The 17,060-nt window shown below is 33.1% G+C and overlaps 1 protein-coding gene across 18 annotated transcripts; it reads right to left on the bottom strand.

Annotated features, from left to right (window-relative positions):
* Nucleotides 1-3,282: 3,282 nt before the first annotated feature.
* Nucleotides 3,283-12,517, bottom strand: LOC112032185 (disease resistance protein RPV1). 18 transcript variants are annotated; one of them, XM_065780058.1, is made up of 10 exons: nt 11,724-12,517; nt 10,035-11,136; nt 9,598-9,876; nt 8,668-9,480; nt 7,636-8,563; nt 6,924-7,011; nt 6,627-6,734; nt 5,613-5,666; nt 4,153-4,309; nt 3,283-3,892 (listed from the first exon to the last, which is right to left on the bottom strand). In XM_065780058.1, exons 1-5 carry the CDS (start codon nt 12,173-12,175, stop codon nt 7,856-7,858), a joined length of 3,354 nt encoding a protein of 1,117 aa, XP_065636130.1. In that variant the 5' UTR covers nt 12,176-12,517; the 3' UTR covers nt 3,283-3,892; nt 4,153-4,309; nt 5,613-5,666; nt 6,627-6,734; nt 6,924-7,011; nt 7,636-7,855. The 18 variants fall into 18 exon arrangements, with proteins under 18 accessions (XP_065636130.1, XP_065636128.1, XP_065636129.1 ...); XM_065780056.1 differs by lacking the exon at nt 6,627-6,734 and adding an exon at nt 5,762-5,858 and having other exon boundaries at nt 4,153-5,519; XM_065780057.1 differs by lacking the exon at nt 6,627-6,734 and adding an exon at nt 5,762-5,858.
* Nucleotides 12,518-17,060: the final 4,543 nt, after the last annotated feature.

Here is a 17,060-nt window from a genome sequence, read left to right as displayed (position 1 = left end):
ATAAAGTTTTTATTTGAAGAAATATGAAATCATGTACTAAAAAATGTATGTCATATAATGCTAATATCATTCATATAAAAATGTTGATTACAAACAAACTTAACGTAGTTATTTAACATATGAATATCTATTTTATTATGATAATTTCTCAGATCCTATTTGCTAAATACAATATCCACTTACTAAAAAGATTCTAAGAATGATATCAAATAGGTTAGCACAAAAAAGAATGATAACAAATATCATTTTTCAAACAATAAGCAATTATGTTCTGGTAAGACAATATCACAATATTTGAATTTTCGCAATAAATAATATTATATGCAATTAAAACTCTTCATCAAATACCTACAACCATCCACAACAAAGATTTTTATTCATACTTCATTTTTTATCGTATTACATTTTATGCGTCTAGTTATAATGTTTAGCTTATTTTGTTTTTAAAAAACACCCTTTTAAGCAAGAAAATAATTTTTTTTTTAAAAGATCAAGATAACAAAAAGCATATGTGTCATCCAATTATTATTTTATTTTATTTTGACCCATAAAGAACTTACATGTGAAAATATTATGTGTAAGAACTGGGTTTAAGCACTTCTTCTATTGGATGAGTGGACTCAGACCCAACTAGTCCAATACAATAAATTTGTAGAGAGTGGGTCAAAGAGCTAGGTTTTAGCGCATGGACAACAGTTAATATGGTGTTCATGACAATCAAATAGAGATGAACTGAGTTTATCAAAGAAAAGTTGTTCTCGGCACAATCCGAGGAGCTTTATTCTAAGAAATATTGAATGATTCTTATTACAGGAGTTCTTAAGATTGTTACAGTACTATTTCTCCTCCCTCCTTCTCTGTGGTGGGTTTCTCCTGTTATATAGTCCTCTTTAAACGATCTTGACTTTTCATTTGTTAATCATCCAAGCCTATATTTGAGTGTCTGTCCCATTAGATACTCTCTCTGGCATTCGATGAGTTGTAGTAACCTAGATAGCACTGTTCATGGGTCATTTCCTCATCAATGCGGTCAGGACGTTAGTTGTGGGCATTTAATGCAGAGGTGACAGTTCTCCTTGAATTGCTCCTCCACCATGCTCCTTTAGCTGACTCATTGTACTTGTCCCTTTTCTTGGGATGCTTTATGCCTGTCCCATCAGACACTCTCTCTGGCGTTCTATGAGTTGTGGTGACCGAGATAGCACTGTTCATGGGTCATTTCCTCATCAATGCGGTTAGGACGTTAGTTGTGGGCATTTAATGCGGAGGTGACAATTCTCCTTAAATTGCTCCTCACCATGCTCCCTTTACTGACTCATTGTACTTGTCCCTTTTCTTGGGATGCTTTGGGAGGCTGCCCATGATGGTATACTGATCTTCCCTTTTGTGATTTCGAATGGCCGAGGGCAGGATCATCCTTGGCGATGTTTCTTGGCACTTCGGACTCCCTTCGTTCGTCCTCGGACATTTCTTCCTTCTCGGCGCAGGCCTTGGGCTTGGTGTAAAATAGGCTGGGGTTGCCAAACTCTTCGGCCCCACATTATGATAACAACAAAATGCCACATTTTCAACATACCTTTATATTAAGCTGTGGTGGGTCATGGTATGAATGGAAAGATAAATAGTGATATTAAAGTAGAGGGTAGTGAGGAAATGAAAATGTAAGGAAAGAAGAAAGGTTGAAGAAAGTATAAATATTTAAAAAATAAGTGAATGTAAAAAAAAAAAAATATATATATATATATATATAGGAAAATTGGAAAGAAAAAGGAAATATATATAGGTGTTAAAACCAACAAAGATGAATATGTAAAGTCAATAATCTATTTATATATTTTTTTGTAAAAAAAAAAAATAGGAATAAAAAAAATATTTGGCTCTAGGAATTTCAAAGATTGCTCTTGGTCATTTATCTTTTTGTAATTGGTGTGGCATATAAAAAAAAGGTACTGAGACAAAATAGAGCTATTGAAAAAGATTTGTCTCATATAGCCATTGACACATTAGAGCTGCCAAGTAGGAATTTAACTTTATGAGCCTAGAAAAATCAATAAAAAGCGTGGAGAGCACCTCCATGGTATATTTGAAACCCTTTGAAGTAATTTATTCAAGATTGAGGGTATGACTAAATGTATGTAAAATACCGTAAGAGAGGAGATTGATTTTCTTGGTTTTTTTTATTCTTACTCTTTACATTTTTCTCTCACTTTGTCTTTGCCAATGCACACATCAATCCCACTATGCCACACTGCATTGCACACCTTTGCCCATGTTGCTACCCACACCTGCAACCAACTACTACCGAACAGCACAGGTATGGAGGAAGAAAGTGAATAATAATAAATAAAAAAAATGTAATTGTTTAATTTACAATGCCAGTTAAGTTTGGATGACTAGTGTAGCTTGCATGAATTTTTGTTGTTAGGTTGCTAGTCCAATGTGGGTCAATTAATTGGGCTTTCATGGCATATTTTGGCTAGACTAGCCTATTAAGTAGTCCAATGCAAATGCTCTTACTAGTACTTCTATTAACAATCCACAGTCATTGAGTCTACTACTTGAGTTCACACTGCAAGCGGCAAAATGTTTATTGAACTCATATATGTAAATGAAATTATCCGCATTAAGACAAAAATGACACAATTTTTTACCTTTTTTTGATAACAAACAATATAAAATTTGACAAATTGGGGTAAATTTTGACATATTGGGCCACAAGTATAAATTGTTTGGGTTGTTGTTCTTAGAGATCCAAATGGCAGAAATGCCAAAAAGGTTATATATGTATAACGCATTGGGTGCAAACAACACCCTCTTTGCCATTTAGCGTGAAATTTGCTTATACTTACTGGTACCCTGGTAGTATTATTTATTTATTTATTGGTAAGTGAATAAAAGAGATAGGTAGATAAATTCTACAAACATGAGCTTAAACACACTTGGGGGTTGAGCCCAAACCACCTAAAACTAAGTTAATAAAAGACGAATGATTTTTTTTTTTTTTTTTTTTAATTTGTAAGTACAAGATGCCTAAAAAAGTAAATCAGTGTACAAGTAATTGAAAGTACGTTCAATTACTTTTGTCTTCTGGTTCTGGGTTATCCCAAGTCTCAAGCCTAGAGAATGATAGTGACAAGTTAATATTTAATATAAACTTAGTTACTTTTTAATCAATAAAGCAAGACAATAAAAATCACCATGCAGCTGCACTATCAATCTAACGTCTTATTAAAACCTTGAACACTTGAAAATGATTTGGGTATAAGTAGAACAATGAAATCAAGCAAGAAATTCTATTCCAAAGATATCTTTACTCTATTATTGGATCTTATTTACATTGACAAAACTCTGGAACCAAATCTAAATTATATCCCAATATGACAAGCAAAATAGATATCCTGTCAAACCTTTCTCAATAACCATTTCCTCGCTGCAAATTTCTTGGCCATTCTCTCATCTTCTAAGAGTTCATAAACCCTCCAAAAAGAGCTTCTCATCTATTTCAGGAACAATTTGAAGTGTTGTATCAATACATTCTATTCAATTGTAGTCTTTGTCCTTCTCGGTACCCACATTTGTTTTGACTACTCATGGCCTTTCCTCAGGTGCTTCTTGTATCTCTCCCTTGATGATCTCCGAAAATTTTGAGAACATGCTGAGGCTTAAGAAGTTGCAAACTTTCATTTTTCCCTTAATAAGATATTTCAAACTCCCTAGCTGGATATTGCATATCCCAAGTTATCATCAATCCCATCCAAAGGGCATTGTTGTTGACCTCCATTTTCATGTCCAAACAACTTGACCTTCCATTCCGACTTTCATTACCATAAATCAAGCACAAATCAGAAATATGAGATCCCCTATATTTGTATGCAGTTGCATCCGATTGTTCCTACAAAATGTCATTTTTGAATGAAAGCTACTCAAAATTATCCAGTTCATTGATTATTATAGAATCAATATGATCATATATACTTCATCTCATGTTAGTCAAAAACACTTATTTTACTAAATGAATACAGAAGTAGTATCATTTCATAAAAGGGGAAAAAAAATATATAAGTTTGTACGCTATGCTTTGGGGTGCTCTTTAGTGATAACTAGAGGAAAACCCTTTATCCTAGCAAAATTACTAATGGGATAGAATGGCACCTTATATAAACTCCCCAAAGCTAAACATCGGCTGCCACAGTGCCACTGTTTTGCAAATTTCATCCCATGGAAAGCCATTCTAATTGAGGAGACTTGTAATGCCTATATACTCTTTCATCAAGCTCATTATTGGCAAAGGATTGATCATTCTCTTCACCTAAAAGAACCACACCAATATATACAAGTTAGAGTAATGACTTGATCTTTGTGGCTTTGATCTACTTTCTCCTCCTCTGTCTTGACCGACCACCCTCCTCTACAACCATACCATTTTATCTTATAAATCTTACATTTCACAAACAGTTCAAAATAATGGCAGAGCCTCACTAGATGTTTCAGCTTTATTGTATTTATATTAGATATCTTTGCATATATACCATCGATTAACAAACAAATGATATAATTGCCCATATTTGTGTACATAATGTCACAGATGTCTTTCATTCTAAGTGATACCAGAATAACAGATGTACAAGAATATTGTACACAACTCCGACAACATCTTCATGATCTAATAGGTCATTTTAAAAAAAAAAATTATTTTATGGTAAGTCATTTCCTGATAATCCTTGCCTGAACTGAATTGAAATCTGACTCAACTTTTTTAAACACCATTATATTGAGAACTACATAAGACACACAAATAACTTAAACCAGAAAATCATGCCACTCAATTTGGGTACAAAATCAAAGGTAATTAGCATACAAAAGGATCCCTTAATTAAGATCATGTCTAGCCTATTGAGCTACAAGAAATAGGAGAGAAAAGCATATCACATAGCTAGTGCAAAAGAACAAGATTTATTTCAACTTCAAATAGAAGCAGATACAATTACATGTTAAGTGTTAACTTGTCTAAATGCATGATTACAAATAGATCATAGACAGGGCTCCTCCACCTCCATATCACTGACTTGCTAACATGATTACAAATGCATTTGCAAAAAACAATAATTAAAGCCTTGTAACAAGAAAATTGAAAAGGGAATTTATCAGGATGCAAAACGTCTTTTTTTTTTGCAATTTTGCAATATTTGATATGATACTTAGAACGAAATCAAACACAAAAATGGAAAATGCACTTTAATTTATCATACATATAAACCACCAATATCAGCATACTAAAGAAAGAAAGAAAATACATAGTTAAATGCACTTTAATTTAATGTCCATATTTGTTCAATCATCAAATTTCAAGCAGCCTAAAACAAAGAACCTTGCAGCAATTAATAAAGTTAATTTTGCATGGGAAGAGAACCTACCTTACAGCCTACAATACCTGCTAATTCATCTTCCACTCAAACCAATTCACTTGAACCCATATTCTTTTTTAATGCAAAAATGTCTCAATGCAAAGAAGCAGAAAACTAAGATAACCAAGATCAGCTAAATTTCCAATAGAAGATGATGCAGGGATCATCATCTATAATGAAGTTTGAAATCTCAATTTCCTTTCCCACCTGAAACACAATAAGAATGCCTCTTGCTGCTCTTGCAATCATCCTTTTCAGCATCTTCATAACAAAAAAGAAACATAAGAGAAGGGCTATAGGATCACCTTTACCTAACCATCTATAATGCTAAAAAGGCCAGTTGAAATTATGTTTACAGGATCTGAGAATGTCATAGTGGAGATACAAGCTGAAGTCCATTTTGACCAGCCAAATATGAAACAAATACAAAGAAAATTACAAAATCTCATGCCCCTACACGTAAAACAAAAACGAATTAGGACATCCGTACTCCAAACCCAAATCAACATGCATGTATCTCAAGTATCACTGCATTACTCTTCCCAAGAGCCACATATTATTGGCTACCTGTGATTGATGTTTCCTATTTTAGATCTGACACATGGAAAGTATTAAATTTTAATCAGTTCAAGTCATAGGATTCCAAATCTTGCGAAATTATGTGATTGATGTTTCCTGTTTTTAGATATGTTCAATACTATCACTAAATGTCATCCTTCGTTGAGAAGCACATTTTCTTGGATGACTTCCTGACTTTTATATTGCACTCCATGCTTTCAATGTATTTTATATTTTTCTTCCCTGCTTGATCTTTTGAAAATGTTGCTTTTCTTTATGCTGGAAACAATGACTAGTAATATTAAAAAATAAATAAATAAAAAAGAGGTACATTTGTTTCTTTGTTGTTTGGTATAATTGGGCTTACAAATATACTATTTCTCATCAAGAATCTGTCTTTTTTAGTGTAATAAAATAGGATGGTTCATGGTAGATACATAAACAGGTGTGTATGATATAGAGAACCTAATATAATTTGATGCCCCTCAAATGAATATTATCATTTAGAATCATACGAATAATACTTAGATAAACAATAAATATCTTCAGGTATGTAATTCAGATTCCGGATACATGTGCTAACTTGAAACGTTTTGAATTTCTCAAAAATCAAATCAACAAGTAAAATTATAAATATTGAATGGAAAGAAGAAAAAGAATCACCAACTGCAAAAATGTTCTTTCTATTTTCTTTTTTTATCTTCTTTGAATGGATAAAGTCAATAAAATTGTCCAATAGACCTTAAAAAAAACTTATTCCAAGCCCTCAGCCTGCAAAGACAAATAAAGACTTTTACATTGATAGTAGAGAGTGAAAAGATCATGTAAATGCCAATAAAATGAAACATTTGCACGCTAAAAAAAATTGCAAGTTCTTAGACTACAACATTTACAAGATCATGTAAATCAACATTCTTGAATTACTAGGGAAAGCTCTCAATGCTGAAACAAGAAACATACCAATCATCAAATTGGGGTCTTCATTGTCGAAATCTGCATTGCACATTGCATCTCCATCAGAAACCTCTTCACTCTATGCAACAATAATCTGTGACAACTCAGAACAGATTAATTTCTATATGAAGAAGCATAAGGATACAGCATAAAGAACAACAAATGTTCTAAAGATACAAGATTGGATATAAGAATCCTAGACATAATATCAGTGATTGGCTTAGAGCATTTTTGTCATGATAAGACCAATGTCCCATTGAACCGTCCAATTGATAAAGTACAATTACTTAAATACAAAAAATAAAATAAAATAAAAAGACCATCGAGAACAGACCAATCAAGAGTTTGCCCATTCTCTCCCACAGTAGAAACTGATTGGAGTTGAAAGCAAAATCACAAGATCCTCCAAGACAAGAAATTTAGAACCTCAACTAAATCCAAATAAACCCAATAGCAATGGAAAAATTAGTTTTACCTACTACCACATGTTATAACTCAAAATCCCAAATTTCCAACATAAATAAACCTTAGATAGCCACCATTAGCACAATCATAAACCCACTCATCAAATAATTCCACCAATACAAAACCCATACATATAAAAATATAAATATCACTTTCAAAGCTCATAAATCATATGAGTATCCTTATCAAAGCTTAGATAAAAATAAACTCAAACAATAGCATAAAACCTATAAAAAGAGATTAGAACTTTTACCTCAAATAAAATATGTGAAGGTGCTTAGATGTTCTAAAGGATTTTCCTGGTGATCCTGCTGGAAAAAATGACGGTGGAGATGGTGGTGTGGAGTGTACCGGTGGGAGAGGATGAGAGAGTGAAGAGAGTGTTTGAGGGAAAAATGAAAAAGAAAAATGAAGTGAGCTGGCCAAAGAGGATGAGCGGTGGTCTGATTTTTTTCTTGTGAGACTAAAACAAATCAGACCTTTACTTTTCTTTTTCTTTTTTTAACTTGGGACGTTACAGGCTGGGCCACTGAAGATGAACCCAAATTAAACCCATCAACATTTGATGAGTCAAATGCCGAACCTAAGTCTGATCCATTTTCTGTATGCATTGGAAGTCCCAAACCTGATTGCAAAGAAAGCTGCCTATTAATGTCTTGAAAGATATTGAGATTTTGAGGAGGAGGGCAATTGCATTCTACATGGACTCCTATCCTTTCAACGATAGGAGCAATATTTTCTCTGGGTGCAAAAGAAGGAATGAAAGTTTCACAGAGGATCTCAACATGATTCCGATCAGTCAGTTGCAAGTCCCTAAATAGTTCCTGCAATGAGCTCTGAGGTCTACAGGAAATACACAGATGTCCAAAGCTCCTGTTTGTGTGAATGAATTTTCCTTCAAATGTTCGTTCACTACCATTGATGGAAATGAAGACATAATAATCAAAATAACAATCAGAATCTTGTATTCCAAAAGCAATGCAGAGAGCAATTGTTGGAAATTCAGGACCAATCGAGAATGATATTAAATTTCCTTCCCTTTGATGGCTGAACCAATTTGGAATATCATTCTCATCTCCTGTTACCTCAAAACTATATTCACAAAGGTGGTTTTGCCAAATTGGAGGCATTGTAGATGAGTGTGGTAGACTTGGTGGAAGCCCTCTGATTTCTGGAAGCAGCTGCATGCAATTAGCAAATTCAACAAGTTACATCTTAGCAAATCATGTAGAATTTGTGAAGGTAACACAAATAGTTTCTTAATATCTTTAAGAGAGAGATATACCTGAAACAATGATTGTGAATCCAGCGATGGGCAATGTGCTACATCTACATGTCTTATACTATGTGGAAGCCTCTTGATTTCCCGAAACTCATCGCAGTCTCTAATAATAAGCGTATGTAATCTCTCACATCTGCTCATGCTTTCTGGGAGGGTGACAACTTTGCTGTCGTAGATTTTTAACTCTTCCAGTGTGACAGGGCAACAATAATTCAAAATAAATTCTATTTCTGAGCAAATTTCACAGCAATTAAGTTGTAGTTGTTTCAACATTGGAAAAACATATTTGGAAGAGCAACCAAGAGAATTGCACATTGGCTGTCTATCAATCTCAACATTCTTTGGAAATATAATATCGCCCCAAAGTTCAAGCTTCTCTATACTTTGTAAATTATAGATGCTACCTGGAAGATGTGCCTCTCCTGAATCCGGTGCTACTTCTAAGTCCTTAAGCCCAATCAAATTCCCAAATGACGGAGGCAACTCATTAGTATAGTTCCCCTGGAGATGTAAATATTCAACACCTTTCATTTCATGCAAGATATTTGGGAACTTTTTAATCCTCTGGCAGGCTTCTAGAGAAAAAAAATTAAGAGATTTCATCGTGAGACAGTTCGGAAGAGTTTCAAGTTCTGTGCAAAAGAAAAGGTCCAACTTTTCAAGCTTATCAAGACGCCCCACAGAGTCATCAATCTCAACTAAATTTGTACACTCATTAAGTATCAATTGCTTTAGGTTTGGGGTCATTGATAAGTCAGGTATTTTCATAATCAAATCGAACTCACTTAAGTCCACATATGTCACAGATACAAAGTTCTGTAGAAAAAAATTTGAAAGTTAGAACATGGTTTAACCTTTAAAAAAGTATATATAAATAAAGTAAAAATTAAAAACTTAGAAAAAATAATAATTTATAAAAGCTAATGATCATACCTGCTTGAGTACTGGTTCCTTTAATAGGATAAGAGGCACGTTGAGCACAACTAGTTTTTTAGGAAAAAAATTTGGTGGCCACGAAGAAAATGGATATTCACGCCAATCAAGCAAGCTTAATCCATTGGGAAGACATTCAAGGGGTCCATTGCAACAACGTACATTACGAATCAAAAGCAATCTAAGATTTTTCATCTTACAAAATTGTGCCTTTAATTGCACCTCTTCTGGTTCTGATTTAGGCGACCACAATATCATGCTTTGAATGTTATCTGAACCCTAGTTGAACAATAGGGTAAGTGAATCACCAAAACATATAATAGTTAATAAACTTTAAACAAAAATAATATTCAAAATAAATAAATATAAAAAGGGAAAAAAAGTGTAATACATCTCTCATGTGAAGTAAAGGAAGTGTATCAAAATAACACACATACCATATCTTCAATTAATACATCAAGAGCTTCCTCATAACACCATAGTCTGCTACGTTCCCCAGGCTTTTGTGGTGCTTCTTGTCGAACAATGTCCATACCCATTTGTTGTAATAAGTCGTGCATTGACAAATAATAATTATCTTCATCAATAGTCAAGAGACACTTCTCAATAAGTTTTCGAATACCATATGCACGAGCTTTCAATACATCCTTAATCATATTATAACTCATGTCATATCCCTTGAAGAAACATGCAATATCAAGGAAAATATTCTTTTCATCTTCGGTTAATCCTTCATAACTTCTTCTTAGTATTTTTTGAATATCTTCATGAGGATTTGTTTTATAATACTCTAACGCTGCATCCCATTCATCTATTGGTTTCCCACACAAATCACGACCCATTACTTTTAGAGCTAGAGAAAGGCCTTTGGCATAACTTATAGCTCGTTCCAAATAATCTTCCGGGACTTCGTTACTTGGGCAGGCATGCTTACGAAAGAGTTCAATAGCTTCCTCTTCATCTAATTCCTCAACCTCATATTCATAGCTTGAAAGACCATTTCGTTTAGCTAGCAAGCTTTTATCTCTTGTTGTCAGAATGATCCTACTTCCAAATGCAAAGCATTCACATTGTCCGAGCAATGTTTCTATCTGGTCGGCATTATCCACATCATCAAGAATTATAAGAACCCTTTTTAGGTGAAGAATTCTATTTATACTTGTGGTTCCTTCATATATATTACTCACCCTCAAATTCTTATCCTCTGAGATACCCCTAAGAAGTGCCTCTTGTAAATGGATTTTGCCTTGCTCTGTCTTTGACCCCTCTCTAACATTCTCTACAAAACTTTTTGCTTTGAAATGATTTGAAAACCTCTTATAAATAACTTTTGCAATTGTAGTTTTGCCTATTCCACCAAGGCCAGTGATCCTTACCACGCGAACATCATTTGATTCAATATCTAAAAGTTTTGTCACTGCCTCCATGCGAGAATTTATTCCAACCAGCTGCATTGTAGCATCATTTGATGGCATCTGAATGAATTCAGAATTTAAGATCTCTTCAACAATTTTTTCGACAAGTTCAGAGTCAGTGCAACTGTCATTCACAAAGCATTTAATTAACACATGTAACGAGTTGGACTATGAAAAATAAATAACATAAACTGAATGCAAGATGTTTAATTTTTACATCACAGTTGAAGTGTTGTTAGATTGAAAATTTTTATTTAATTCATTTTTTTGGGTAGCAATTAGCTTTTGGGATGAAGTGGCATTAAAAGTCCACTTAGATGACAATATAATCTTACTGGATCTCACTAAATGCTTAGAAAAAATGAATTAAGTTTTTTTCTTTGAAATTTTTCCAAATATTATGAGGGGTGAAATTCCTAATTAATAATGGTAAGCAATCTATTATTAAGTTCTTTTATTTCCATCTTTACTCTATAGCTAACTAGCTTAGTATAAATGAATCTTCTCAAAATTTAAATATATAAAAAAACATTGTATAAAAGATATGACAAGAAAATTTTACTTTGATAATTTAGTAAATTTTAAAGAGAAAATAAAAGCTAACAATTAATTCTAGTTGTTGTTTAATTAACAATAAAATTTAATGGACATCACAAACCATTAAAACTCCTGAAGATCAACAAACAGGAATTCGTAGTAGAATACAAATACCTGTTTTTGTCGTCCCAGCCAGAAATATTGGCTGCTTTACTTAAAGCGTCCCTCCACCTTTGTACCTTTGTCTTATCTTCAATTTTTTTTTCAAGCTCAGTCAGTTTGTTTCCAAAATCCCCTGTTTGCTTACGAACTTCAGATGGATCCACTTGATAGAAAACTGGTAGCACTTTTTTGCTACACTCCATAATCTTAGCAAGTTCATCCAAACACCAACTAGAGGATGCATAGTTTTTAGAAAATATAATTATTGATGCGCTTGAGTTTTCGATGGTTTGGAGAAGCTCTTCAGAAATGTTTTCTCCCCTATGGAGGTTATTATCAATGAACGTTCGAATACACTGTTGAGTCAGAGACTTATGTAAATGGCTTACAAAACCACGGCGAGTATCTTCACCTCGGAAACTCAAGAAAACATCAAAGTCCTTGGGTTGGTGAGATGAGGCCATTGGGATTTACGAGCAGAAAGATGAAAAAAGTTGAAAGGAGGAGGAGAAAGAAAGCTGTGAAAGCGGTGTCAAAATAAAGTGAGGAAAGTGAAGGACGAAGCGGTGTCAAAATACATGAATTGCAATATCCTAGAAGTTTCTGAGTAAAGCCCGAAATAACTCTTTGAACTTTCAACGAACCATACCGGGGTCGTTGTGGTCAATCAAACTATGTGAAACACGTAGATGTCCGTCTTCCACGCAATCTTATACAGCTGTTCAACTAACTTTAAATCTTGATTGACAGAGAGACAAATCCAGGCTCTGCAGCGGTTTTGAGAGAGAGACAAAGACAAATCCAGGGGCTCCAGCAGTTTTGAGAGAGAGAGAGAGAGAGAGAACTTGTTTGAAAAAAAAAATATTTATTTTTAATATTATCTGACAAATGATATGTTTTCAATATTTTTATAATATTTTTACAATAAATCTTAAATAGTAGGTTGTTACTGATTGTTATTGTTAAGAGAAAAAGGTAATATTAGTGTTAGATTCAAATTTGAACCATTAACAACTAACCACTTGTGATTTATTGTAAAAATATTGTAGACATAGCATCTCTTTTATTCTAATAGCTACATCAGCATTTATTGCGCAACTACGGATTCCGTCTGCCACGTAGGACTTTTCAGTTAATAGATTGATGACAATGACCAAAATAGAAATGATTTTCTGTTTTTAGGAACTGAGGTAGGCACTAAAGTGTAATTTTGCCATAAGTTTATAATAAAAAATTACAAATTATATTTATTGTGAGACTCACAATTTATGTAAGTGATGAAAAATACATATATGGTACTGTTGGAGGATTCAATAATTTTCCTAGATTTTAGCTTTAAAAACCATTCATTGCCAAGTGGCACTTAAAATTGAAAGACTTTCTACGTTCTTCCAGGAAGACTTTTCTATTAAGTGCCACATTAGTTTATCTCTCCTAAACCTGTCTTTAGGAATGCCTGAACTTTGACACAATCTCTTCTAACCTCTTGACATCTATTTCTTATCTCCACTTTTCCCATACATTTGATCACTTTGCTATGAACTCATTTGGCCTAAGCTATAGGGCCTGTATGGGATGATAACATTTAGGCTTTATAATTGCGTTTCTTTTATTTATTTTTCCATAAGGGTTATGTCAATAAGAACAAATTACTAGATTCGCCAAGTGTTTGACAAAAGGCTTCTAATAAGTACTTTATTTTTTAATTCTCATTTGAGTCTTTTTTTTGCTTCTATACAGATAAATCTCTAATGGTGGAGCTTAATTAATACTCTAAAACATTGAAAGAGAATCACATGGTTAGCATATGCAATTAGTGCTCCCCAACCCCAACACATTTTTTCTTTTGTTTTACTCTGTGACAATTAGTGCTGTCTTTATTTAACTTCAATTGAAAAGAGAAGTGAATTGGTTCAATGGCTTTTGCTATAGCAATTAAATAACCTCCATCCTTTCAATTTCAAAAAAGATGTTAAAATTTCATTTTTAAAGAGGTGAGGTGGAAGGTCAAATGCAATAGTTGCTCTAATAGAGCGCCATGTGGAAAGACCTCATACTCTCTTGCATGAAGTTTCTACTTTTATATATATACTAGCCGCATACCCGCGCATTGCGTATGATAATTTTTTTAGAATGATCTCATTAAATATTTTATTAATACTATAATTTTAATTATTAACCATTGGTTTTTCATTAGTTCTTAAGTTAATAAAACCATAAATATCTGTTTGTAGCAGTGCTCTAAGGGTCTATTTGGTTTGGAGGATGGAAAAATAAGAGGATAGAAAATAAAGGGAGAATGGAAAAGTGGGAGGATGGAAAAGTTTTTAGTTTTCCTCATTTGTGTTTGGATGAGAGGGTGGAAAAGTGGAGGGATGAAAAACTTTTTGGTTTGGTTGAAAATAAAATTTGTATAAATTTACCATCATGTCCCTTTTAAATAAAATAAAAAGTAATACATTATACTTTTTTTCAAAAATTGTGTATAGATGAAAGTGGACATTTCAAAAAATAGCATAAGAAATCATTCAAAAGTGTTTTCTTAAAAAAATAATAAAAAAAAATTAAGAAAAATAAAGCCAATGTTACAAAGGAAAAGTCAAAAGAAAAAGAAAGAAAAAAGTTAAAAAAAAAAAAAAAAAAAGAGCCAGAAATGTAAAAAAGAGGTGGGGGAGTTTTGTCCAAATATTTTCCCTACTTTTCACTCCAATTTTCTCTCTAATTTGGAGAGATTGTATTTTGAAAGGGGGAGGAGAGAAAACTTGTGGGCCCCACCACTCTTCTCTCCCCCTCTCCATCAACAAATTATAAGCACTTTTGCTGATTGTAAATTGGCCACGCTGCCCTAATTTAAGCATCGCTTGTTGTCCTCGAATTCAAGGGGATACGATTCATATGAAAAACCAATTGTGCTTCATGTGGCAAAAAGATCTCACTTTATAAAGCTTGTATCGCCCAAAGCTAACAAAAAGATCTTCACACACAACAAACACTCCAAAGTTTTGATCCTTTTCAAGGAATGGAGGGATCTTCATCATTTAGATATGAAAATATTTATATTACTGCATTGTCTATTACTGCATTGTTATTTCTATTATTGTGGGGCATGGGACAATGACTTCCACACGCGAGTCCTTTTTTTCTTTTCTCAAAAAAAAAAAAAAAAAAAATCCTCTGGAAAGGTTTGAAGGGAAATGTTAATGGATGTCTTAGGCTTCATTTGAGAGTTCATAAGGGAATGGAATGAAATGTATTTAAGTAAGGGAAATGAATGGAAAAGAATAGAATGGAATGGAATTAACCTTAATTTGATGTTTTAAAATAAAGGAATGGAAAGAAATGAAAATAAATGGAATGTAAATAATCTTGTTTGAGAGTATCATGAAAGAAATGAAATGAAATCATTTTATGACAATATTACTATTAGACCCCTATTTTAAAATAAAAGGTTGAATGTATAAGGGTATTTTAGGAGTTTTAGTAAAAAATTCATTAAATCTAATTCTATTACCTCCCATTCCTCCCAATTTCGAGGGAATGAAAATTTGAGATTTTAAGGAAATAGAGAGGAATGAGTGTTCCCTCCTACTCATTCCATTCTCTCCCACTTAAACTCCCAAATAATGGAATAAACTTTCTATTCCCTCCATTAAAACTTCCAAACACGAAAATGAAAGAATATTCTAAAATTATTTTTTTCATTCATTTCCATTATATTCCATTCCTTTCTTAACTTTTGAAAAGACATACAATAGTTACATGGGTCTTTTTATTTACAGTACTTTCAGTAAAAAGTTTTAAGTTTCAACTAAATAAGCAGTTTTCAAATAGACCCTTACTTTTCTAAATCTCATAGACCATACTATATATGCTGCATGCTATATATGATAAATGCCCAAGTTGAATTCCACAAAACCCAAATTGCATGAGAAAAGTGGACCTAAATCATGATTGAATGGGGAATTTTAAACAAAAACAAAACAAAACAAAAAAACAATAAGTGTGGGGCGCAAAGACAGTTTTTCCTTAACAAACAAGATTAGAAAGTGGACAAGTTTTTTAGTCATTAATTAATTTTACAAACTCGACAAAAAAATCAAGACTATCACATCAGGAAATAACTATACATGTTGAAACGGTCTAAATTGAACTTTCTAAATTAGGGAAGCTAACTTAAAGTCAACGTAGATCCCATAATAAATTAAAAAATAAGTCAACATAGAAATATCAGCCACGGAGGGCGTCATGTATATGTCAAATGTGCATCATGTGTTGGGGAGGGACTTGGCTTGGGTTGAACTAGAAGTCTAGAACATTAAGGGTATGTTTGGTTGGGGTGAAAATAGGGAGGATGGAAGATAGGGAGAGGAAAATAGGGTGAAAAATAACATTTTCCACTGTTTGGTTCAGGAAAGAAAACAAAAGAGACAGAAAATGGGGGGGGGGGGGAAATTTTCCCTCCGACCCACATTTTTTTTTCCTCCCAATTTGGGAGGAAAATTGGGAGGAAAAAGTGCTGAATGATGTACTATAGACAAATACTCTCACTTTATTCATCTCACCTACCCCTCACTTTATTTATCTTATTTAATGAGTGTAAACTTGCTGACCACATTTTTGTTGCCCACGTTTTTGTTGCCCAATTGCCCAGTTAAATTATTAGTGCATGTTTTGATTTATACAATTTTAGTGCAAGTTGATTTGCCCAGTTAAATTATTAGTGCAAGTTTTGATTTATATAAACCAGTGCAAGTTGATTTGCCCAATTGCCCAATTAAATTATTAGTGCAAGTTTTAATTTATAAGTTTTGCCCAGTTAAATTGCTTAGCTTATTCATCTCACATACCCCTCACTTTATTCATCTTATTTAATGAGTGTAAATTTGCTAACCACATTTTTGCTACCCACGTTTTTGTTGCCCAATTAAATTATTAGTGCAAGTTTTGACTTATATAAGTTTTAGTGCAAGTTGCTTTGCCCAGATAAATTATTAGTGCAAGTTTTGATTTATATAAATCCGTGCAAGTTTTAGTGCAATTTGATTTGCCTAGTTGCCTAATTAAATTATTAGTGCAAGTTTTTGATTTATAAGTTTTGCCCAATTAAATTGCTTAGCTTATTCATCTCACCTAACCCTCATTTTGTTCATCTTATTTAATGAGTGTAAATTTGCTAACCATGTTTTTGCTACCCACATTTTTGTTGCCCAATTGCCTAGTTAAATTATTAGTGCAAGTTTTGACTTATACAAGTTTTAATGCAAGTTGATTTGCCCAGTTAAATTATTAGTGCAAGTTTTGATTTATGTAAATCAGTGCAAGTTTTAGTGCAAGTTGATTTGCCCAATT

This window comes from Quercus suber, unplaced genomic scaffold (assembly GCF_002906115.3).
Source record: "Quercus suber isolate HL8 unplaced genomic scaffold, Cork oak 2.0 scaffold_224, whole genome shotgun sequence".
In the NCBI taxonomy this organism is placed as follows: domain Eukaryota; kingdom Viridiplantae; phylum Streptophyta; class Magnoliopsida; order Fagales; family Fagaceae; genus Quercus; species Quercus suber.
This window is presented reverse-complemented; position numbering and strand designations above follow the sequence as displayed.

Coding starts and splice junctions, on each gene's coding strand:
- LOC112032185 (XM_065780051.1), bottom strand. CDS start 12,175: ATGGCCTCATCTCACCAACCCAAGGACTTTGATGTTTTCTTGAGTTTC. Junction 11,137..11,723: donor GGCTGGGACGACAAAAACAG/GTATTTGTATTC, acceptor TGTGAATGACAG/TTGCACTGACTCTGAACTTG. Junction 9,481..9,597: donor AGGAACCAGTACTCAAGCAG/GTATGATCATTA, acceptor TTTTTTCTACAG/AACTTTGTATCTGTGACATA.